This window comes from Alosa sapidissima, chromosome 11, assembly GCF_018492685.1.
Source record: "Alosa sapidissima isolate fAloSap1 chromosome 11, fAloSap1.pri, whole genome shotgun sequence".
NCBI classification, from domain to species: Eukaryota; Metazoa; Chordata; class Actinopteri; order Clupeiformes; family Clupeidae; genus Alosa; species Alosa sapidissima.
In genome coordinates, this window is record NC_055967.1 from 4,984,118 (window position 1) to 5,010,535 (window position 26,418).

At 41.8% G+C, this 26,418-nt stretch overlaps 1 protein-coding gene and 1 long non-coding RNA gene across 4 annotated transcripts; one reads left to right on the forward strand and one right to left on the reverse strand.

Annotated features, from left to right (window-relative positions):
• Positions 1-1,768: 1,768 nt before the first annotated feature.
• On the forward strand, positions 1,769-9,961 carry LOC121723777. 2 transcript variants are annotated; one of them, XR_006035033.1, is made up of 3 exons: positions 1,769-1,803; positions 6,929-6,931; positions 9,882-9,961. It is a non-coding gene; the product is annotated as an uncharacterized LOC121723777 (long non-coding RNA). The 2 variants fall into 2 exon arrangements; XR_006035034.1 differs by lacking the exon at positions 6,929-6,931 and having other exon boundaries at positions 1,771-1,803.
• Positions 9,688-26,086, reverse strand: chka (choline kinase alpha). Of its 2 annotated transcripts, XM_042109866.1 has the most exons (12): positions 25,634-26,086; positions 25,009-25,117; positions 22,964-23,017; positions 19,224-19,337; positions 18,256-18,389; positions 17,280-17,384; positions 16,887-16,945; positions 16,686-16,773; positions 14,367-14,475; positions 14,160-14,266; positions 13,546-13,627; positions 9,688-12,074 (listed from the first exon to the last, which is right to left on the reverse strand). In XM_042109866.1, exons 1-12 carry the CDS (start codon positions 25,867-25,869, stop codon positions 12,015-12,017), a joined length of 1,257 nt encoding a protein of 418 aa, XP_041965800.1. In that variant the 5' UTR covers positions 25,870-26,086; the 3' UTR covers positions 9,688-12,014. The 2 variants fall into 2 exon arrangements, with proteins under 2 accessions (XP_041965800.1, XP_041965801.1); XM_042109867.1 differs by lacking the exon at positions 22,964-23,017.
• Between the last annotated feature and the right edge of the window lie 332 nt (positions 26,087-26,418).

Below are 26,418 nucleotides of genomic sequence, written 5' to 3' on the forward strand. Positions count from 1 at the left end.
CTCCATGATCATTGTGAAATTGGAATGAAAATAGACAATCACCTGACATTCACAACATAGCTAGATCTTTAGCGTACATCATTAAACGATAAATCTACTGAAAATGTAGTTATCTGGTTTTGTATTCGGCAGTTAAAATGTTTTTAGATTTGTAAACAGAGAATGAATAATGATTTAAATTATATGATTGCATCTATTTGAACAGTTGCAAGGTTATGAAAATAGGTCAACTGTTTTTGTTTGATGTAAGTCCTATGAGTGACCAAATGATTTATGTTCTAGTACAGTATTGACCAAATAAACATTACATTACATAAATACATACATTAAAAAATACTTGTACTTCTGAATACTTATAGTATTTTAAAAGCAAGTACTTCTGTACTTCAGCTTAAGTAAAAATCTGACTTCTAAATCTAACATTTAGATGCATTGTTACACCTGTTGATACACCTGTATATAATCTTATCCTTTGAGTCCTATGCCAAACAAAGAAAAGAGAGCATTATGAAACCCCAACATTCATTAACAGCTGTCACTAGTGCCATACCAACCAGTAATACCAAAATATCAAATTAGAGATACATTGATCACACAATAGCAAAGACATATTGTGTGAATGACAAGCTGCAAAGTAATCAAATGTTTTGTGCAAATGTACTTTCCTAGGTAGCCTGCATTTGTACAAAATATTTGATTAAGGAAATGAAGAGTATAACTAAGCCTGTCTGCCAGTGTCACATCCCAGTTTATCAGACCTGTATTGCAACATCATTGGCCCCATGGCATACCAGCAGTTACATAACAGCATGTCACTTCTGACACTGCAGACTAAACCTGGTGATTCACAGCAACCTTTAGAAGCCATGTCAGAGGGTATGTTAATGAACAATGTGGTTCAGGCAGTTAACCACTGGTGTTGGGCAACATATTATTATCTAGAGAAATTTTGAAGAACCAAATTTTACCAAATGTTCACGCTTCTCCAATCAGACCTCATGGAACTGATCATGTGATTGCCAAGAAAGTTGACCCACGTATCACCACTTTTAGGTGTTGCCATGTGATGTTGCCGAGTGTTGTTCAGGCAACATTTCTGGTTCCAAAACTTCCATCATCAGTGGGCAGCTTACCACAATTATAACAATCAGAACACTAGGAACTGGTCATGTGATAGGCCAGCAACATTGTTGAAAAAGTTGTGTATCATCACCGTAACAAACACATCTGGGACACTTTGACCTGGATTAGGAGAATCTAAAATAACTGGCCTTTTTAAGCTGGAGTCATTTTGAAATCATGCACAGTATACACTACAAAAATATATATAAGTACAAAAATAGAACACATAAGCTTTCACTCCACTTTATCATGACTAGAAGTGAGGGAAAACTGGGAGCAGATACAAAAGTGTTTGCATTATTGTTGAGTATTTGTGCATCATAAACACAGGTCTACTCCGAAGAGTGTTGTATTTCTGATTCTTGGGCTGTTTGCTAAGGGTTAAAGTTTAATGTGGGGACAACCTTTTCATCATTTTGTAAATATACTGCATGAATATAGAAAAAAGTATTCTAAAAGCACATAAATCATGTGCACAAGGCACTAATGATGCCAAAAAAAACTTCAGTGCATCATTTTTTGTTTCAAAGCGTCTTAACTTCAGCAACAGTTTGGCCACATTACCATCCCCCGCTTTCCTGGAAGCAGAGGTAGTTTCCAAACCTTCTCCTCATCTAAGGCTGTCCCTCCCTCCCGGTCTACCAATGAAGAGAGAGAGAGAGAGAGAGAGAGAGAGAGAGAGTAAAGCAACTAAGCATGTGAAAATGAGCTGGAAGGCCTTGGAAATGTGATTTTCCCCACTCCTCTCTCCCTGTCTGCGTCCACTGTTTGAGAAGGAGATAGCCACCTGCAGTTAACATCGTCTCCTTCGTCTCACACAGCTGTCTCTGGGGTCCAGGGGTCACAGGAGGGCATTGCCCTGTGGAGGGACCTCATCCACAGCATGGGGAGAGCAAACCATAACATGCCTGTTGTGTGAATGACAAGCTGCAAAGTAATCAAATGTTTTGTGCAAATGTACTTTCCTAGGTAGCCTGCATTTGTACAAAATATTTGATTAAGGAAATGAAGAGTATAACTAAGCCTGTCTGCCAGTGTCACATCCCAGTTTATCAGACCTGCATTGCAACATCATTGGCCCCATGGCAGACCATCATGGCCGGATCTAGAATAGGGCTGGGAGGGACAATGCCCCCCAAAATATTTCTTCTGCCCCACCTAATTGGTCAATTTTAATTGACAGCTATTGAATCTGCCAATCACACTTTTCTAATTCGTCCCGTCTGAATTTCGAGGGTGCTGATTTGCTGGTTGGATAGTATAAATACCAGAGCAGCAGCGTTCCCCTACTATTGACCTCTCCAGAATAAGTCCCGCCTCCGTAACTTCCGTATCCATCCAACTTCCGGGCGTGGATTGTCTATGGGAAATAACATGGCGTTTCCAAATATCATACCGGTAAAACATCTGTAGGTAGCGAAGTTGAAAAAGCTGGTGGGCAGATTGGCCTACACACTTCTGCCATCTAGTTTCCACTGGATTTTTTTTATTGTCGGTGCCGTTTAAGTAGTATACTATAGACTATACTACTTAAACAGCACCGAAAATCAAAAAATCCAGTGGAAACTACATGGCAGAAGTGTGTAGGCCAATCTGCCCAGCAGCTTTTTCTACTTTGTCACCTACAGAGTTTGACAGGTACGATCTTTCAAAACGCCATGTTATTTCCCATAGACATTTGACTACCGAAGGTTGGATGGATACGGAAGTTAGGAGGCGGGACTTATTCTGGAGAGGTCTATTCCACACTGTGTGCATCACTTGCTGTTTCATACTTCAGTAGAGAGGGCTTAGCTATTATCCATAAAGGTTATAGGCTACTATGTAATATAGATTCTTGTTGCTGGTTTAAATAAAGACCTTTAACTGTAGTGTTAGTGTTTGTATTATTCTCGTTTTGAATAAGGTTTGTTTTTTAGCTAATGTGCATGTTAGCTTTCTAAGGTGATCTAGCCAGTTAGTTTGTTAACATTGGTCATTCCTTAACTGTGTTATAAGCAGGGTGGGAATTTACGGCGGCCACGTCGTTGTCCCTTGCGTTGGCCGTGATGTCCCTTTGAAAATCGGAGGTTCACAGGCCACTGGGTCTGTGGCCTTGGTGCGCCTTTCTTTCTATATTCTGCTTTGCATCCGACTACTTTGCATCCGACTGCTTAGCATTGACAATGCAAATTAATTTAGCCTGTCTTTTACGCAGTGGAGAATGTGACAGCGCACAGCAAGAAAGAAAGTGTATCCAAATTCACCCATTCTTTGCAGCAAGTTGTTGTGGTAAACGGTTCGCGAGAAAAGTAACTTTAATTTATTCATGTTACATTCTCCGCCCATCTCTCTACTCATTCATCTCGGTGGAATACTTCACTAATTTTTCCCGAACACATGACAAACCATATATCAGAAGAAACAGCAGACCTTACCGAATACAAAGGTGTAAAGCATTCCCCTGTACAGGTAGCCATTCCTAGGGTTAGGGTTCATTGTGCCCACCCCAAATTTCTATTTGCCCCCCGATCTGAGCAGCCTAGATCCGGGCCTGCAGACCATGTGGCCCTGTGGCATACCAGCAGTTACATAACAGCATGTCACTTCTGGCACTGCAGACTAAACCTGGTGATTCACAGCAACCTTTAGAGGCCATGTCGGAGGGTATGTTAATGAACAATGTGGTTCAGGCAGTTAACCACTGGTGTTGGGCAACATATATCTAGAGAAATTTTGAAGAACCAAATTTTACCAAATGTTCACGCTTCTCCAATCAGACCTCATGGAACTGATCATGTGATTGCCAAGAAAGTTGACCCACGTATCACCACTTTTAGGTGTTGCCATGTGATGTTGCCGAGTGTTGTTCAGGCAACATTTCTGGTTCCAAAACTTCCATCATCAGTGGGTAGCTTACCACAATCATAACAATCAGAACACTAGGAACTGGTCATGTGATAGGCCAGCAACATTGTTGAAAAAGTTGTCCAATGTATCATCACCGTAAGAAACACATCTGGGACACTTTGACTGGATTAGGAGAATCTAAAATAACTGGCCTTTTTAAGCTGGAGTCATTTTGAAATCATGCACAGTATACACTACAAAAATATATATAAGTACAAAAATAGAACACATAAGCTTTCACTCCACTTTATCATGACTAGAAGTGAGGGATCTAAGAAATGTATGTGCAGTGCACAAAAAAACAAAAGGTTTATTTCCCTACATTTTGTTTGGCAGCAGCTCTGGTGGACATTCCTGCAGTCAGCATGCAAATCAGTCAAAAGTCACACTGCTCACTAACATGACTAGTAAGCAACATTTGACAGAAATAAAATAAAAAAAATAAATATATATATATAAAAAAAAATGTGTGCATAGAGAAAACTGGGAGCAGATACAAAAGTGTTTGCATTATTGTTGAGTATTTGTGCATCATAAACACAGGTCTACTCTGATTCTTGGGCTGTTTGCTAAGGGTTGAAGTTTAATGTGGGGACAACCTTTTCATCATTTTGTAAATATACTGCATGAATATAGAAAAAAGTATTCTAAAAGCACATAAATCATGTGCACAAGGCACTAATGATGGCAAAAAAAACTTCAGTGCATCATTTTTTGTTTCAAAGTGTCTTAACTTCAGCAAAAGTTTGGTCACATTTACCCCCGCTTTCCTGGAAGCAGAGGTAGTTTTCAAACGTTCTCTTCATCTAAGGCTGTCCCTCCCTCCCGGTCTACCAATTAAGAGAGAGAGAGAGAGAGAGAGAGAGAGAGTAAAGCAACTAAGCATGTGAAAATGAGCTGGAAGGCCTTGGAAATGTGATTTCCCCCCCTCCTCTCTCCCTTTCTGCGTCCACTGTTTGAGAAGGAGATAGCCACCTGCAGTTAACATCGCCTCCTTCGTCTCACACAGCTGTCTCTGGGGTCCAGGGGTCACAGGAGGGCATTGCCCTGTGGAGGGACCTCATCCACAGCATGGGGAGAACAAACCATAACATGCCTGTTGTGTGAATGACAAGCTGCAAAGTAATCAAATGTTTTGTGCAAATGTACTTTCCTAGGTAGCCTGCATTTGTTAGCCTGCATTTGTTAATTCCTCCTAGACTTCAGCTATATGTGTTCATTTGTTTTGCACATTCTTTTCTTTTTGAGATGAGTTCTTTTAACGTACGAGAGCACTTCTGTAAACGTAAGGAGAAGGCATCTCTGGACTCATCCTGGAGCGTCCTATTCCTGATTGCTCACCCACATGTACAGTACTTGTACAAGGGATTCTTATCTGACATCCATTTCTGTTAAAAGGTGAGAGGGTAGAGATGGTCTGAACATCTCCAGCAGGCTTAACATTGTTATCTCTATCATGCCGCCTGTATCTCACTGACAGATAAAGATAATGCAGGGCCGCTCCTCTCCTTATAGTACATTTCATCATATACATGCATGTGTGCTGGTGACCAGCTGGCACAGAGCTAATGCAATGCCTCAGCACCTTAACAAGACTGCACTGGAAGAGTCTCAGATCAAGTTTTTGTTATTGAGTATACACTTAAGCCCCATGAGACAGCAGTCAGTTAGGCTAATTTAGAGAGGTGTGTGTTAAATTGAAGAAAGATCGAAAACAGAAAATGTTTGTAGGGCATTCGAGGAGGAGAGCTCCCTTCCCCAGTGACATTAACAGACTTTCTTCCTCTTTCTACTTTAGGGTGTCACTGCTGGTAAAAACTAGTGTTGTACCGGTGTACTACTAATGTACCGGTACACTGGAGGGAGTCTCCTTCTAAGCTCTATGTTTAGTCACTATTTGTGTCAGGTGCTATTCATGCCTTTGTATGTACTTGTAATGGCCAGAAACGTTAGTAAGGAATACAAACTAATGCTTTAGAGAAGCAAAGCAGATACAGAGTGCAAAATAATATTTGCAGAATATCACTTTTGTCATCACATAGTTGTGTATACCTGAAAACTGGTCTATGCTGTAAAGATGAACAGGCACACAAGCATCAGATGAAACTCAACAAGGTTAATTGGTGACTATGACTATTTTACAAAACGGAAACCACAAGCAGGGATCCCAAAGGCTGAGCTCAAATGGTGACATGTGGTGCTATCCAATCACAAGTCATAATCCAGTGCGCAGGCATCTAAATAATTGACACTGAACTGCTCCTCCTGAGCTACCAGAGACAACATTCCAGCCTGAGCTTGAAAGCCAAGAGACGACATGGGTCAGGAAAGGACTTCTGCGCTTGTGTTACTATTTTATAGTCCCTTCCTCTTCCGCTCTAGCGGGCCTGCTTGTGTCTACTCAGAGGAAACCATCACAATGTGCGCTGTTGTTTCCTGGCTTTTGCCGTATAGCGGCAGGCAGGGCGTGATTTGCGAGCCCTTGGCCGGGTGACTGTGTTATGTAACTGAGAGGTCCCAGCCCACTGCAGACATTAGTAAGGTGCTGCATTCCAGCTTCTCAGGGGTGGGAGAGTAAAGCAGAAAATGAGGGTGGGTCGTTGGGTTATTAAAACCCACAACCTTTTCTTTGGTCTGTTTACTGTTGCTGCTGTTTAATGCTTAACACAAGTGAGTGTTCAATTCTGCAGACCAAAGCAGTTTGGAAGACACTGACAGCCAGGCATTGGTAGGAGGGCCTTTCTCGGAAGCACAGCTACACTTCAGGGAAGACAACATGGCTTTTGCTTTGGAGGTCAGCTGGCTGTGCAGTGGCCAGTGGAGAAGGGTGGTGTGAGGGTACATGGGGGTAGGGGAAAGTATTGGCCAATACCAAAACACGTTGACAGTACTGCAGCCAGCCGACTCCACAGAATAGGAAGTCCAAACAAAACACAGAAAGGTTCCCCCAGCCTTTAGGCATCCATGCAATCAACGCCCCCCATCTACCCGCTCTGTTAACATCCCATTCCAACATTCCAACCCCACACCCCCGCATTCCCTTCACCGGGCCTGGAAAACATCCCTGTGAGCAGGCCTCTACAGCCAACAGAGCAGGACCCTGTGCTCTCCAGCAGGTTTGTCCTGTCCCCAAACTCTCCTTTTCTGCTGGATTCCTTTGAATTTGAACACAAATGGATCCAGCAGCACCACACCCCAATGCCGTTCCACCCTCGCTCACCTTCTCAATCACTTTTTTCTGATCAAGCTCTCTGGTGAGGGCTTTGGCTCAGGGCTCCAGCATGCACTCTCTCCGATTGGTATTTACATTTCCTGCCACCATTGCACTAACGTCCCGGCGATATCCTTCAAACATTTGACCTGAAGTTACAGTTTCAGTTTGTGCTGAAGGAGAGCAAAGCCAAAAGCCTTGCAGGGATGGACCTGACCCCCTGACACCCCCCACCCCCCCACCCCAGTGTGAAACAAGTCTAAACAAATAAAGAGTTACTTATATATAACAAATAAAGAGTTACTTATATATTTTCTCTGGAATGTGCTTGGCTGTCCTTGTCAGGGCCAGAGAGAGAAAATATGTGTGTGTGTGTGTGTGTGTGTGTGTGTGTGTGTGTGTGTGTGTGTGTGTGTGTGTGTGTGTGTGTGTGTGTGTGTGTGTGAGTGAGAGAGAGAGACCCTGTTTACATGTTTTTAAAATGTGTCTTGGTGATCCGATCAGAAGTGGTCAATTCTAAATACAAGTGTAAACAATCACCAAGACAGCGAGAGATCAGCTCAATGGGCCATCCAGGTGCCAGCACAAAAGTCGCCAGAGTGACCTACATGAGTGTCACTGTGACCTCTACACATGCCCTTCCCCTACTCCTAAACCCCACATACACCCATTACCAAATGGTCTATGATCTGGCCTATTGGTCCACATAGATTAGCCCACCTTTTAATGAAAGTCAAGTGACCTGTTGTCACACAGTCCCTTGTGTAAACACGTCTACCTTCAATTAATGTCAACTTGCCTGTTGTCCTTGACCTGTAAAGGGCAGTGTTTGATATCTGGCCAGATAAAAAAAAACATTTGCCAAAAATAAAACTGGGACGTGCCAAGTATGTTGAGCACGCACCAACACATACTGACCGGGGGTCAATGTACAGAGTATGAATGAATGAATGGAGGAGACATCAGAGGCGGAGCGGGCGGCAATGTTACAACACTGAAGTGGACGACGTGGCACCGACCTAAGCAAACACAGAGGTCAAATCCAGAGATTAGCGCAGTAGAAGGCACTCACGACAAATACTTTTCCTTGTAGTGCAGCCACAATTCTTGTGTCTTGACATGCCCATGTCATCTCAAGACTGCTGGGAGCAAAAACATGCACACCATGTGTTTCAATTCATTTCCAAGAGGGGATAGTGCATTCAATCAAGACTCATTTTTGACATGAGTCGGTGCTTAAGATAAGATAAGATAAACTTTATTGTCCCTCAAGGGGAAATTTGTCTTGGGCTGTAAAGTGCATTCACTGTGAATAACATCATCACATACAGGACAACAATCACATACATACAGGACAACAATCACATACATGCAGTGTATGAGCCTGATACAGGGAGAAAATAGCCCTTAAAATGTGTAAGAAGCCATAAATACATTAATTGTGTAGTGCAGCCACTTAGTTTATAAAAAGGAATTAGAGATTTCTAAAATGTATATTTCCTTCCTTTCCTTATTTTTTCAGTTTTATTCAGTAGAGCCACCGACGTAGGGAGGAAGGACTGCTTAAAACGGTTGCTCTTATGGCCCTAAACCGCTTCTCTGATGGCAGTAGCTCGTATTCACATGGAGAATATGAGTTGGGTCATCAAGAATGTTATGTGCCTGATTTACCATCACCTTTACAAAACTGGATTGAAGGGATGGGTAATCCCTTCTATTCATCATTACCCTTATTGCTGTGTTTACCAATCTCTCCACCTTAGATTTAAGCTGTACTGTGAGTGGGCCAAACCAGGCAGCCATACCATATCTGATTAAACTTTCCAATACAGCATTGTAGAAGAGTATGTGCATGTGATGTGACACTGCACTAAGTTTTGCTACTCTATTTATGTACTCTGGATTTGGCTAATTGATTATTGATTTGCAACAGAGTATTAGTCACAGACGTATGCAGTGGTGGTATCCCTCTGTCTGTGCAGCATCACAAACTTTTGCTGAAAGTGCAAATAATCATTATTACGTGAACTTGAGAGCTCCTGTTTGTTATAATTTCTGGAATACCAGTGATAATCAAAGCATATTACCAACGAATTATGAAACAAACAGTTCCAAAACAAGTAGTCTCCTACTCTGTGATCAATAACATTTTTAATCTATCAAGACACTTCCAAAGAGAATAGTAGCCACTTATTATTAACACATCTCAATCCTGTTGTGGTCTTATGAATTTATTTCTCTATACTCCAAATCCAGCTCACTTATAATCTCCTCATAACACACTGGTGTTATATATACACCACAGAGGAGTTCCAGATGCAGAGATCCAAAAACATTGCAGTTGTAAGCACAACCTCATGCCCTGTGGTAGGCTACAGTATCCTTACTATGAAATCAGATGTAGTTTGTGATGGAACATTTTTCGTTTTATCAGGCTGGGCATATGGCAAGAAGCAAGACAATCGCTGTGTTGATTACGTTTCTTTATTGATTATATGTGCAAAGCAAAAAATGAACAGTACTGTTTATGGATTACCCTGGCTACAAAGGAGTTGATTTAACCCCCTTTAACCCCCTCTGTTACAGAAGCTACTAGAGAGAGTGCTAAGGCTAGAGTCAGTCATATTGGCATACAAACAAGGATTACATAGTGGCCGAGAGAGAGAGAGATAGAGAGAGAGAGATGCTGGGGTCAATTTAAATCACGGTTTTAAAAGGTGGGTACATTGCAACCTCTCAGAAAAAGGTTATCAGTACATTCAATGTCATCAAGTAGCAGCTCTGGAATATTACAGTATTTCAAATGCTAATTTTCTCACATGAATATAATGTCAGTAATTAACATTAAAATAATCCAATTTATTTAATGCTTTGATGCCTGTGTTATAAAAATATCCAGCTGGGTGTAATTTTAATAGCAAATTTGCATATGATGAATAATACATTTAAGAAATGACCACCAACAAAAACTTTCACAGGAGGAAAAAGACAATTCATTTCAACAAGGAAAGAGACAGCTTTCTTATTAAGAAAAATACGTCTTCCATTGCAGGGAAAAAAAAATACAAAAGTAGCATTTGGAAACAAAAACATATACATGTAACTGGTGTGGAAAGTGCCACTGACATTATTAGCAAAAGGCTCAGGTTGTCTCAAAAATATCATAAACTGATTGAATAAATGAACATCTACTGTATAGAAAAACCATAAACATAAAACACAGTATATTGACTTGTATTGTAGAAGAAAGTAAAAGACTTATCACAGTTATCTTTCTGAAGATGAAATGAACTCAATGGCATTACTCAACAGGGACAAATCAAGTAGATACAGGACTGTCACTCAACACTTACTAATAAGTATGTAAAAGATTTCCAAGAAGAAAGATAAACATTCAATACATCCACAATCTCCAGTGATAATTGCACTGGAGCTGAGAACCTCTATCTGCTTCTCCAATATCACACTGGAAAACTGTACATTGTACATTTTGGGCTCCAATGTGCATTCGGGCAATGAGCAAAGTGTCTTGTGTATGAGCTAAAGCTATGGAATGGAAAGTGGGAGCACTGCTCTGACCCATCCACACTGCCCATTGCCCGTCAATGAAATTTGGGCCCTTAATCTTGACATCCCACTGTTTGACGATAGAAAGCAGTCCTGGTTTTAATGTAGACTCCGTCCCCATACACCGGTGGGAGTGGGTGCTACTGGTTAAAACATTCTACTAGATCATTCGTCATTAGAAGGTGACTAGATTATTTGTGGTGCACCACAAGGGAACCAAAAATATTTTGATTGTGACAGTTTGGTGCGGACAAGATTTTTTGTTACATCTTGCCCATTTTGGAAATCTGCATGAGATGTAAACAAATGAGTATAACACAGTCCCTATATCCACACTGTTATGACTCAGCACATGGCAACTGGTGATCCATGGGATTGTACTGGGGTTAAATGGGATATCTGGTCTGCTTCTGTCAGTGGCAACGGACAGAATCTCTTTCGAGATATCGACCATCTTCATTCACCTCCAGAATGGAGAGAACACCTAGTGACATGTACAGTTTTTCAACCATTTTCACAGGTCACTCACAAGCGTTATCAAATGAAGCTTATACAGCAGCAAAAATACTCATCTAATTAATAACACCATAGGCTATATTCAAGTTGGGAAAGAGGTAAACCAATGAGCAGTCACAGTAAAGGTAAATGTGTTGGAGAAAAAAACACTGTAGACATGAAGTGGAGGTTGGACCACACTATCAACATAGTGTTTGGCTATTCTGCTCACTGACTGCAACCTTAGTCCTACACAGTACATTTGCTATCATTGCGGTTGTATAGATAACACAGTTAGCGGGATTAGCGTCTGCAATAAAACACACTGAAAGTGCATTTGAGTATTTTTCCACCAATTGGCATTCCAACTCCACGTCTTTGTGTTAAGTAAATGCATAAACCTTATATGCCTTAGCAAGACTTATGTGAACAGACATGTGTGAATATTTCTGTGTGTCATCGATGAGTGTTGAGGACTTGCAAGTGCATGGAATGTTTGGGGATACAACTTGTAAACACTGTAAGGGCAGGCAAGGGACGTTAGTCAGTAGAAGCTGGACATTCTGCAAGTGTCATCAACGTGGTCCATGCAGCAACGTTCAGAGTGGAGCATCTCTTTTTTGAAAAGAGACAAATTGATGCTTTAATCCACCCATCCCCTGCTCTACCCCACTTCCACAACACCATTGAATGGTCCCCTTTACCAAAAAACAGTGAATCTACACAACCCTTAGACTCCCAGCTTCTTCTTCAGGTCGTAGTATGCATCAAACCTTGCCATAGCATATTCCTGGGAAAAGAGATCAACAACAGAGAGCAAAGATAAACATTCAAATTACCAGAAAGGGCAATATTGACATTTCAAAGTATGTGAATAAAGGGATATTAAACAAATGACATTTTCAGTGGCACAGAGAAGAGCATTTTAGCCAGACCGCAGTGCCACGGCCTTTTCTCACATCCCTCTCGTCATGATATTCTGACCTGGCAAATATTTGTGTAGGGGCCCTGAGGTTGTGTCACAGCACAAACACTGTAGCTATTAGACAGTCGAACCCTATGCACCATATGCTCTATAATATGTCTGGCTTGCCATATGATCTAGAGTCTAGATTGCTGTGGGTCCATTAGATACTAAGGTCCAGATGTACCTACATTTGAGAACGTAGCGTTATCAGCGGCATGGCCAAACCAAAGAAAGCGAACACAGTGGATCTTCAGTTTACGTGCTATTTATCATACCTGTAGCTCATCAGGTAATCAGCACTTTTCTCCACCCCCTACCGCAATTTGCGAACGTTCACAACTGAACGTAGCCTGGCTAGCGCCACCACTTCTCAAAGGGACGTGGTCTGGGAACCAAACGTTCATTTTCTCGTATTTGAAAAAAATGCCCAGATCCGTTTATTGGGTGCCACGGATGTCTATCAAATGTGTCTGTGCATAGCTCATCATCGTCTTGCTTTCACACCTGTTCTGTGATTGGTTCCCTATCTCAGGCGAAAATTTGCTCCATGGTCTCCAGGCTGCCTTAGCAGCGTGAATCAAATCGCGCGCAAGGCAGCATGGGAACACTCCATCGCAATTCCATCGCAATTGAAGTTAACTGATGACAACATTAAATAAAATCAAACGTTTAGTGATCATGAAATAATAGAATATGATAAGATGTCAACAAGCAGGGAGATAATGAAGACTGAAGAGCAGTAGTTCTACTCAAACTACTTGTGCATGTAGGCTATGACAGATTTAATAGTCACATCTAGCAAGTAGGAAAGTTAAGGTTGCTTTTGACATAGTGCAAAGAAGCAAAACTGGTACTATGAATAGCGATTCTGTTGTCTTTGAATGTTTCTCTTACGGACCGATTTAACCGCAATTTGGATTAACACCTGCTTTTACAAGAAATATTTCACCGCAAAACAGACGTGCGCTTTCATGGGCAGTTTTTGTACATACTGGGGAATACCTAATTAGGTGCATTTTACGCTTAGCCTCCCATTTTTTAACATGAAACTCATAACGTCCCTGACCCTCCTATGAATGTATATGCATGACACAGAAAAACGTAATTTGTCATTCTCAGCTCCTGCAACAGGCAGTCTGCGCTTTTACTGGCCTGTGGTGTGAGTGCGGCCTGTTAGTACATATCACACCATGTTTTTATGCGCATGTTGTGAAGAGAATACGACTTCAGTGGGTGCAAAAGTGTTAGTACATCTGGCCCTAAGTTCTTGAACAGAGGGGAAGGTCTGACTTACCATGTAGCCAAACTCAATAGTGGATATTCTGGCTTGGATCATGGCCCACAGACCCCAGAAGAAGTGAGAGGCAAGAGCAAACCTACACACACACACACACACACACACACGAAAACACAAAAGGACATGTTATTCACTGAAGATAGTGCTACCTCGAAAGCCCCCGCTCCTCTGTAATGACCTTGCAGAGACGTGCATTTCAACACTCCTGGGCCGCTGCCAAGCTTTTGTCTTCCCTACAGAGGCCCTTTGAAAAAACTGAGTAAGGGGGGCTCAGCAATGGAGCCATTATTTAACATACACTTTTACTCCAAGAGTTTCTACTACATTTAGTACATATTTTTTTCATTATTGATCAAAGACTGTGAATCCAACCATGAGGAGATAATTAAAAGCTACTCAGAGGTTCACAGAGTAATTCAAATATCAAATACTTTTCACCCCATTACCTCTAGTGAGCAATACAGAACAAGAGCCATATGTTCACCAATGACTGTATACTGTATAATGATTGTACTGACCAACTCTGTGTGTGTGTGTGTGTGTGTGTGTGTGTGTGTGTGTGTGTGTGTGTGTGTGTGTGTGTGTGTGTATAACATGCCCATAGTATCTACCTGTTGACTTCCTCCACCATCTTCTCCTTAAGTTTCAGTTGGTCCGCACTGCTCAAGTTATCAAACCCCTTGTCAAACTCAGAGAGGTAATGCCCATAGAAGTGCAGCTGTGGAGAGCATTTCATAAAGCAGTTTAGTCAGGTGCTTTCTATTAATAAGCCTGAGGTGAAGGACACTTAGAAGAAGAAGAGCTTAAATGCTACATACCTGCTGAGCTTTGGTAGGGTAATTCTTTGTGTGGACTTTGAAGAATGGAGGCTTGTCGTGGTTGTAGTCATACATCCACTCACAGAAGTGGTTTCCAAGGTCGAACCCCCTAATTCAAAAGCGAGAAAAAAACCAATGAGTATATATTCCCGTATGCGACTGAATTAACGTCTGAGTAAGATTTATTGCCTCTGCTATTGCGCTCACATCTGCAAAAATGGGATCTTTGAACTCTCCTAACCTCACCAAGTCTCCCCCCTAGTCGCCATGGCAAAATCTGCCAAAAAGGCAATTTTGCTGTCATTGAACCACAACTTTGGCCTTTGAGAAGTAAGACTAAATACATCAGTAATGAGCTGGCAAACACTCAGTGCTGCTGCTTTTCTTCTCTCTCCTTCTCCCTCTGTGTGTGTGTGTGTGTGTGTGTGTGTGTGTGTGTGTGTGTGTGTGTGTGTGTGTGTGTGTGTGTGTGTGTGTGAGAGAGAGAGATTGTATGTGTGTGGTGGGTGGGAGAGTTTTTTTTTTAAATGTGGAGCACAGCTGCTTTGGAGAGGAGACAAAAACACGCACAAGATGTGTCTCTGAATGCCAAGCAGCATTCCCAGCAGCATTCCCAGCAGCATTCCCAGCAGCAGCGCAACCTTCACTCTGGAGCTCGGGGTCCTCTAAGAGACAGAGCATCACTCCAGAGAGAGGACGCTGGCTTGGACAGGGGGATGGGAAAGAAACAAAATCTCAAGGCTTGGGCTCAATGTACTCTATGCAGGACTCCATTTTGGATTTGCTTCCTACAGGGCAATCAACTTCCTGTTTGTACACAGTAGGCTATGACAGAAAATGACAGATTACTAGCCTGTCAGTTTTAATATAGTAGGCTATTTGTAATTGAACATAGCATAAGTTACCTAACCAGTTCAGTAATATCAGTTTTTTTCCAGTTGCTTGATTAAGACTAAGAACATTTTAAACCCTTTTCCTGTTTGCTGGAGGGAGTAACACACAACATTTTCACAAAGTCGGTCTACATTACCATGAGACGAGGTCCTGAAGACAATGACTATAGAAAAAAGCCATATTTTCCAATGTTTTAACGTAAACAGGAAGTTGATATGCCAGTACAAGTGAATCCAAAATGGAGTCGTGCATAGTGCCTACTTAGAGATTTCCATCACCTATTGGACAATCAGGCCTGCTAGCAGGACCTCTCCTCTGGACAACAGAAGTGCCTAATTGGGGAAAGCCGTGGGCATCTAGTGACTAAACCTGTGTGAAATCCGACCACTCTTAAGCAAGCACGTGTGAGAACCTGAATGCCTTGCCCAGTGTTTTGACTGAGTCCATATTGGCTGACTGCCAGGTCACTGAATGTCCCTTGTAAGTAGCTGGGCACAAAAGCATTCCACGCTTTGGGGGGTGGGGGGTGAGGGGACCCAGGTCTTGGATAAGAGCGAGCTATTACTAGAATATTCTGGCAAGTGTGATCAAAGAGACTGGAACACTCTGCCTGACATCTGTGAGGCAAATAATCTTTAACCACAGAATGGAAAAAGTGATAAGGAAACTTCAGTTCAAAGAACTGATTCACAAAATGTTTACCTGGGTGTGTTGGTTACATAAGGATGCTTGACCTTATGTGTATATATATATATTATATATATACTGGCTGCAGCAGTGATCAATCAATGAGCTCACAAATGTCCAAAAAATGCTGCCAGAAAATTAGGAGCCGCATGTCTGGCAAGCCTTGCCTATGAGGCAATTGAGTGGATTGGATTGGATTCGATTGGACTGAGCTGAATGTCTGGCTTAAATCCACAACTTGCTAATACTGCAAGACAGCGAAAAAGAGGGGGGGGAATTCTTGACAGGAGAGTAAAGGAAGCTTGGATGTATTCCTAAAAGGATGCTACTGAGAGACGGGCCTGTTCTAGGGGCCAGCAGAAGAAGCAGGCAGCCCTGAATTAAGACAGTAGACCACTGGTTTAATAAACAAGATGTTCAGAGATTTCATTAGAAATGTGTTCCTGAACAAAACCTTGGCTCCTCTAAGGACTAAAAGATTTAGGTCTTTCTGAGTGTCTATGGCAGTCGTTCTCAAACATTTTCAGTCATTCCCCACTTTGGAGGTGGGGAATTTTCAAGTCCCATGTCTCTGTTCCCCTTTAGTGGGGCCTGCCCCACACTTTGAGATCCACTGGTCTATGGCAAAATTACTTATTTGTGAGAGAGTGAATCTACAGTTGCTTTCTACACCCTGCTCTAACACTCCTCTGTATGCTTTCAGTGCTACTGTGTCCAGCGTGTGTGTTTGCTACAAACCTGTAGTTGTAGCTGCTGTACTCAAAGTCAATAAGCATGAGCTTCTGTCTGTCTGAGTCTTCACGACCGTTCAGGAGCAAGATGTTTCCTGTGGGGACAGCATTCAGTTAGGACACTGACACATGGTACCTCACCTTCTGAACAACAGTCCTTCAAGGAATCCCGGACAAGACGCAGCGTGTTGGCAGAGCTAGCTCTTACCTCCTTGACAGTCGTTGTGACAAAAGACAACAGGTGAGTGAGTTGACTCCAATAGATTCCTGTGAACCAAGAAGGAGAACAGTCATGTATTAGTCTGAAGAATTACTATGTGTTTACAGCAATTACTCTACACGATATGTAATTAAAATGATGGAGACATGGTACAGAGGTCATTATTCAACTAAAATCTGGTAAACGCATTTCAGGCCAACATAGTTAATGGCCACTGATGGTAGTGGCAGTGGATTATTGCTTCATGTACTGTATTCCTTGATTCATGCGAATATTATTTCACATGACTTAACACATTCAATAAAAGCATGATTCTTTTACTAATGAATAAACTTTGTTTATGCTTTTAATTTTTTTTAACGTGAACAAAGTTGAGCTTACTTTAAGCTCTCCATCTCCTGAAGCAGGTTATAACTCATCAGTCGGGCGAACTTGCGAATGTGAGACTCTCTTGTAAAGGTCAGACTTAACACCTGGTTCATGTACCTGTAGACAGGGAAAGGAGCAACTGTTATAGAGCTTAAGCTTCAAGGCTTTATTTATCATTCATGATGTAAATACAAACAAGAGATCATTTTGCGCTTCTGAATAATAATTTAACAGTGTAAACAGGCAACAATGGCTGTATTCTGTAAATGTCCTACGTGCTCTATGGCATGTGTGAGAGTTTGAACCACGGTGGAGGACATCTTATCATTAAGATTTCTGGTAGCCTATTGTGCAGATAAGCTGGTATCTTGCCATGCTGTGCAGTCTTTATTTTGGCTAATGTGGGAGAAGGACAACACTCCACTGATCCAAAAACTCGCAAGTGGACAATAACAGCTGTGGTGAGAATTTAATACACCGTTGTTGACAGTTGGTTTTAATTACAGGGACGTTAAACAGGAGTTAGAGAGGATGGTTGCTATGACGACTCACTATGATGACTCACAGCTGAACTTTGCCAATAGAAGCATTTAACGCCTGTAGAAAATACTGAAATGTGAGACAAGGTGGCCACAAGGAACACAATGTAAGAGTGTGTGCTCATACCACTAAAATCGAGTTCAGGTGCCCAAAGCAATAACTAACAGTTGCAAATGCTAATATTAGCATAGTGTCCACACACCATTTTGGACTCTTTGTCTGAGCAGTCTGCAGTGTGTCCTACATTCAGGATTTCTTCAGACAAACATCCATGTGAAAGAAGAGACCATTTGTATAGAGTGACTTCATAGGTCAGACTGCCCACACCCTGCATATGACTCGCATTTACTTTCAACGTAGCTACCCAGAGAAGATCTGGGACTTTCCAGTCTATAGTGGCGAATTGGGCCTTAACACAGGTGGTGTATTGTCAAGGGAGCAAACTCACTTGTCCATAGTGCCAAACAACCACTTGGGCTCCTTGTTGAATGGCATTGTCATCCCGTGGAACTTGGCAACCTTTTCAGCGATCTCAGCAGATATGCTTGGGATACTCAGCTCCTCGGTGTCCAGCTTTCTACTCTGTAAATAGGAATCAATGGCAAAATGTGAGGGTGATGTTTATTGAAAAACACTCCAAATGGCAACCGCACAAATGCTGCAGGAAAATGGCTCATCAAACCAACTGGACTAGTCTGGACTGCTGCAAATTTACCTCCCTGAGCATTCCAAACAGCATCCCCCTTAATTAATATATATAACAGGAATATTCGATTATTTACTTTAACAACACACACACACACACATATATATATATATATACACAATGTTTCAATTTTCAATTCAACCTTTATATTCACATTCCAGACTCACGGGAGGGTGCATAGCATATAAAAATATTTAAATAAACAAAACAAAATAAAATAAAATAAAATCATCTCATAACAATATAAAAGGTGTATAATTAGATTTAACATAAATATGATGAGGCTAATCTAAGAAATGGGTTTGTTTAGGTTTGCAAAAAAATCCAGTAATGCTAAATGTACTCCTGCTAGCTAAAAGAAATGTACTTCTAAAGTGGGGCCCAAACTAGGCTAAATTTAGCTGGGCCACAGTGATAGGACAGGACAGTGGGTCCTCCATTTGGTGCTCATTGGGCATGCATGAAACACACTCAAGGACTTGGAGGCAGAAACTTATGTAATATTTTGTCTGTACTGTACCCATTTCTGGCTGTATTATTAAAAAAACAATACTAACTGGTAATGGAATCATTATTTCATTAATACGGACGTCATGTAGCACATGCATAGACATGCAATTCTCTCTCTCTCTCTCACACACACACACGCTTTCAGCGAGAGTGCTATCTAATCAATATTTTCACACCACTCGAGAGTATGGTGAACTCACAGGGACAAACTGCTCCAGTCTCCCCTGGGGAAAGATGCCGTAGAGCTTGGGTCCCAGCTCACGCTCTGCCAGAATGGCAAACATCACGCTCTCCAGCACCATGGCCTCGGCACCCTGGTGGAGGAAAGAGCACTGGGAGTTAGTCAACACACACGAGAATACCTCCGCAGTCCCCCCCCTCCCTGTTGAGACAGTTCAACAAGGTTAATTCTTCCATCATCACCTCCCCCCCAGTCCACCCTCATCCCAATGAGAGCTGTGAAGCTTGGTTAGAATGCTGAATGTGTTGCGTTGGAGCAGGGGAATGGGACGGTAGTGAGGGAGGGATGGGGGATGCATTCACACTACTCAGATGGCTGCAGCCAAACTGAGGTTGATTGTTTTAGTGGCGGTCATCTGCCCTCGTTGCTCCCCGCGGGAGGTCAGTGGGACAAGCAAGGGGCTCCACATGAGAATGAACTCGACCAGCTCCTCTGATCAACAAAGACCACAGGCATGCATGAAGCCTTGTGTGTAAAGGCACAGTCACATGAACTTGCTCACGAAGAGGACCCCTGCATATGTCTCTACTGGAATGAAACTGAAGTTACCACTGAGCCATGAAAATGAATAATAATACAAAAAAAAAAAAACACAATGTAGCGGCCCAAGCTTGAACAAATTCTAAACATTGTCGTCTCAGTGCAATGGAAGATTGCTTCTTTCATCGCAATGGGTCACGTCATTGACATACTATGTGGCTGAGCTGCTGTGGCGAGAGAGAAGAGACACACAAGGAACAAGAGAGGCGATTGTGCTGTGTTGAGAGGAGAAGGCTCTGCCAACAACTCAACTCATGAATTGAAGCAGCCTAAGTAGGCAAGACAGCAGAGGATGAGCTCAGCGCCCCTGCGTTCTTAGATGGTGTGACAAACAGGAAATGGTTATTTTTCAGAAGCTGAATTGGTAGTTTTCTGTGACTGGAGAATGCAGCGTGCATGCTTTGGCATACAACATGCATGTTGTCACATTAAGATACTGTGAAGGCATCGCAGACATTTTGGTGTCTCCTACTTGCCCGCTAACCCAGAAAAGCTAAATTAGCATTCCAGTTCCAAACACGATGACCTAGTTAATGTCAACCTATTAATAAATACAAAACAGACAGTTTTGTTCACGCTTGAGACTGTTCTGTGTTAACTAAGTAGTGCTAGGTCAGACTTTAGAGGCTGCATATTATTGTAATAGCCTACCCTGTGCAGGCGCTGATGGATGCCATTTACAAATCTCCTCAGCCTGTAAGCTCCATTACTGGAATCGTCCTGACACACATTTTGAACATATGTATTGAATTGTGGGTAAAGGGGAGGGGAGGCTGGCACAGCACAATGTTGCACAGATCACATCTGTGTCAAGAAAATAACATTGTGCGCCCATGTGCATGGCTCTGGATTCCAATAGCCTACACAGTAATCCCTGGGTTTTAAAATTTCAACACGTTTTGCCAATTAAAATCTTTATGGGAATTGCAGCAATTTCAGGTTAATAGTTTACAGGGTAATCTTCGCCATTCTAGTGTCACATTTGAATGGGGCAAAACTCACTTTGAGGTGGTGCAAATAGGCTCTGCTCACTTTAACAGCTTCCTGTGACCACTGCGACAAATCTAGGTCACATGCCACTTCCTTTTGTTTCAACACACTTGCATCCATTTGGGTACATGTGATGAGCACAAAAATGGCCTCCCAGCGTGTGCTCTGTCCAGTGGTCAACATAGCTGAGGAGGGCTCATACATGCATCCTGTCAACATCCTGTAGGACACTGCTGCAGCACGCCGTGACTCAACGTCCAGGGACATGCTGGCCAGCCTCACAAGCATGGAAGGAAATTACACGTCCGCAATAACAAATCGGTTAAAGAGGAAAAGTGGCTGGCCAAGGGGACATGAGTACTTACTGAATCACACCTAGAAAAAAAAAACAGGAATTTAATTGCGAGTTTAATTAAATAATTTATGACTAACTCTACTCCTGAGCATGGCGAGCATCTTTGCTGGCTTTTAGGCAAAAGCACGTGTTGATATCTCAACTATGGAACAAAAAGATGGCAGAGAGCAAAAAGAAGAGGATTGGAGAGAAGGCAGCTGAAATCAAGCAGGCAGGTCAATGTTCCAGGATGGGAGATGACAACTGCATGCACAATGTGTGGGTCCATTGGCAGCACCTGCTTTGGCTCTCACTTCCCCTCCCCCTTATGTTTGTAGTGAGTCTGTCAAACAGCTGCTGGGTTTTTCCACCTATGAGCCCATTACAGCTGCAGACAGATAAAGAAAAACCAGGGCATGAACCCATGTGAAGAGTATCAGTGGTGGATGGGCCTGGTAGAGTGCAGGGGTATGACAGGAGAGGAGAGAGAACATTAAGAGACACACACACACACACACACACACAAAAGGGCTGTGGTGAGCAGATAGGCAAGGCAGCCAGGTAATGTCAAACTACGGACAATGAGGGTGAAGCTAGGATAAGCTCTTAATAGGATCCATGTCCATGGGTGCTGCTGAAACATGGAGACGAACTGGAGCTAACAGTAGATGCTGAGAGGACAAAATGTAAAAGGCAATGGAATCCCAAAATGTATGAAGTGACATGATACAATGCAGATAATTATTTATTTCTCTAGTGTTATGATGCCTATACGGATCTTTCTCCCACTCTATAGCAGAACGCAAAAGAAACAGAGGGTCTTCACTTCACATGTCTCCAGTGGACTCCAGAGGACTTAACCGACTCCTATCTGAGGTGACTATGATGATGAGCTCATGTGAATATGAATGAGGGCCATATGTGGAAGTAACCCACTTACCTGACAGACCTTCTCACCAACACTCTCACGTGGCACTCTCAAATGCATCCCTTGGCTAAATATATGTGTGTTTGGATAAAACTATCTGCTAAGGTATACTACAGAGACTTTTTTTGCATATAGTCATTACTCTTTACCAATATGTGGTGAGTGACTGTCTTCTTATATACATATATTTTTTTAAATGATTTTGCTTGGGCAGTCTTCAATGAACAAACATAATTCACAGATGCCAGGCAATCAAGATTTTATGCAAACTTACACATGCACATTAACTCAAACTTATTCATCATTATATCTTGTGCATTATTTACATGAACATTATACAAAATGAAACAAAACAGACACAATCTAGCAAACAATTGCACATGCTAATATTTCAAACTAAACACAACAGCAATCTGTTGGCAAACTGCCATGCTGATACAATAAATGACAATATACTGTACAGAAGTTTGTTAAAAGGAAATGTGTGAGTGCAGCACAATTAATAGTACTTTGAAGAGGAAATGTGAGACAGAAAAGGTTTTTAACCTCATATGATCCCTCATCCTCATGCCACAGGCATGCTTTTTTTTTCATTTTTACATGCATGTCAACAAATGGCAGAGTGAGTATTTGCCAAAAACAACACGGTTGCTCGACGAGGCCTGGACCTCCTAGTAACAGGAGGCATGGGGCGCACTAAACTACACAGCCGGAGACAGGGCCCTGGTCCCGTTTGGAACGGACGATTGTCTCCTTGCCCTTTCCAGTATAAAGTGAGAGAATACAAAGCTTGTGCTCACTAAAGATGCACATTACCCAGGGACCAGAAAGGAGACTGAGCGCGAAGGAACAGATGTCTGTGCAAACAGGGTGGGCAAATTCCTTTTTTTGTCTATTAGTTACTTACTTGAAAGTGATTTTCTTTGTTTGACTCTCTTGGATCCCCTTTATTACAGGACATCTAGCAACGAAAGAAAAAAAACACTAACCATGAGTACATAAGTTTTTCCAGCGTCACCCAAACTATTTTCACAAATTGTGATAGGAACAAAAAAATACTGATTTTAATATAACCATACAGAAAAAAAAGAACATATTGTTTAATCTTAGAAAAAAAAATGTCCCAGAAAAGGGGGGAGAGAGGTCATAGTTACATCTGTTGCTTTTTTACCCATAATGGTTTTGTCTAATGACACCAACACACCATCCCAATAGAGAAAAAAACTATTAAATGTCATTAGGCATAAAATGAGCCATTTATAATTCCACTGTCGGTGTGCACAGCTTTTTTATTGAGGAGAATTTATGAGGGCCATTACGAAACCCATGTTCCATTTGATATATTTGGGAACTGTTTTTAATCATGGTCACAGTACATTACAATCCATTAGCTACCAATTTATAATAAATAAACTTCTGCAGCAGTAATTTCAGGCTTGGTAACCAAGGTGAAGAAAGAACTCTTAATGCTTGTCTGCTCACACAGACACATTTCTGCATTTTACTTCATGTTCCTCTGATACAGTTAGTTATTGTCCTACTTTCTGCTGACTTTCACATGTTTGTTTGCCATGGCTTGTATCGGGTGATGTCAGAGTACTCAAATCAGGACTTACAGCTCATCAACTATGTCACAATGCTACTGGACCGATGAATAGTTTAAAGTATGCCAACAAATGTACTCAGTGGCCTACAACGTCAACCAAAACAGGAAGGCTGCATTCTAAGATGGACTCATTTTAATCAACTTAAATAATCTATGATCTGGTGCATAGGCACTCACTACAAATCCAGTTGCCAGTTTAACAGCTGGTGAACTACAATGAGAGACGCAGTAGTGAAAGCACCCTGAAGGTATTTCAGCTTAAACAGCCCGGTGCACATATTGAGAGTAAGTTAACTCTCAATGACTGGAGGCGTTTTCATTATCAAGTTTCCTGAAATTTGAATACATTGCTGCAGCTTTCAGGAATCTCATACTGTACCGTGTTTGGTATGGCGGAATCACCTGGAAACAAGAGTGCTCAAGGCACGCTCCTTTCGGTAAGCCTACGGCAAAGAACACACGTATGTACAGCCATGGTGGAATATCGCCCGACAAGACTGTGGCTTCGTCAAAGCCACAGCCACCCTCTCTCTCTCACACACACACTCTGACTTGCGTGCTTGCGCACACACACACACAAACACACACACACACACACACACACACACACGAAGTCTGCTTCTGGCGACTACTTATACACAGTGTTAGCCTCCCGGATTTATTAAACAAATAAATGTCTTCTTCTCACAGATGACTGGTATGTCTTGGGAAACATATCAATTATGGGTCTATTACAGAGTCATTTTAAGGCAATGCAGAGTATGATTACATATACACAACATTAAATATCCAAGTGGATAAACGGTTTGGTTTTAAATAGTGTACTTTCCCCCCCTATAGCTTGAGTACTGACCTGCCACACAGTCTAAGATATTGCCCAATATGTTAAAGGTCATGACTGATGATTAACTCACATTGGACAACTGTGGGTTTTACAATTTTACTCATAATATGATGAGACAAAGACAAGCTTTAGAATTCAACGGCTTATTATCTGATATAGGCTATGATGCTCACCAAAATGAAAACATGAATTTACTTTTTTATTATGCAAGACACTCTGTTCCAACACAGGTTTAATAAATCAGAACCCTTGAGAACCTGTAAAGTCTTGCATTCAAGGCTGACACTTCTTTGGGATGCGAAGCTTATTGGAGCCCCTCTGCACAGAGTGGAACTGGGAACACATTAGAAGTGAAAGACAACATCTCTGCCTCAAAATGTTACCCCACCTTCCGCTGTAGGCTATCACAGATGCTCAAACCACAGAGTTTATTTTTCAAGGACTCAGTAAGCCTAAGGCTCTGACAAGGAAATATGTGGATGTGGTCACCAGGAGAACAAACCTGTAGAATGGCTCCATATATCCGCAGGAGAACGTTTCTGGGTTCGTCACCGACGCTAGAGATGTGCTCTGGCAAAGCGCAGAGGAAAAGCATGTTGCTGAGGCCGCCCCTGCGCACAGATATACAAATCACATAAATGCAAGATGCAACGTTCCACATTGTGTGGAGAAACACATCTCCGTTGCATAGGCTATAGGCTACAACATCTTGACCTAATAATCCGTTAAGAGGAGCTTTGTGTCATTTTTGTGACAAAGGAGCTTTGTGTCATTTTTGAACTGCAACGGGTAGACTAGTCGATAATCACAACCAGATGGCTTTATGTCAGTTTAACATTTGGAAAATATATTCTAAATGGCCTAGGTGGCGACCATTTTAAGAAATAAACGCATCATTGTCATCGGCTAAAGACTCAAGACTGATCATTGGACATAAGCGTAACATGCAATGTTTGCTGATCAGTTAAACATAAAAACTGGTTGTATTAAGAATCAGGCCACAGAAGTAAAGTATGTTAAATCGTATATCGCTTTAAAAAAAAAAAAAAAAAAAAAAATTAAAACCCGGAACTACACTTTGATATACAGAACTGAAAACAATTTTAGGCTACATAGTCTATTCTTACCGGATAATGGTGATCTTAAACTCATCTTCGGTAAGAGATTTCCATGCTCCGTGGAGAAATTCTTTGCACCACAAATAGGCCTTATGCTTTGTCTGCTGATCAGGCTCGTCCGGACGAATGATATCTTTGCAGTCATTCTCAGTATTTGGCTGGACCTCGAGTGAATTTTCTGTTACTAATAACCCCAATGACATCGAAGGTGAAGACGAAACCCCATTAATGAACTTGGTCTTCATTTTTACTCACAAAATGAAACGCTTCGCTAACTGTAAAATGTTTCAACTGGGCTGACTGAATAATATCGGTTAAATCGTGGACGCTACCGGAACGGTCTTGTTTAGCCACTTAAACTATGAATAGACTGATAATACACCGTAGCAATGATTGAAAGGAGCTCGTGGTCAATGTTTGACAGCGACACTGAATGAATCAACTAACTGTAACATATGTTGCAGTGGTTTTTACATTAGGCTACTGTTGAAATGGAGGTGTTTACTGCGACGTCACACGACCACGCCCGTACTCTGCGTTCATTGGAAGATGTAGGCACGTCCCTCCAGGAATCAAACCAATCACAATGCTCAGGACTTGTGTTTGGGCTTCGGCCACTGAAATCAGTAGTAGGGTAATGCCGCCACAAAAAAAATAAAAATAAATAAATAAATAAATAAATATATATATATATATATTATGTTTGAAACTTTCCTGTGAGGTGTAAGCCTAAGAAAAGGACTGAGGTTAGCATAGCAAAGTGCTTGTTTAAGGTATTGTGTGGACAGAGCAAG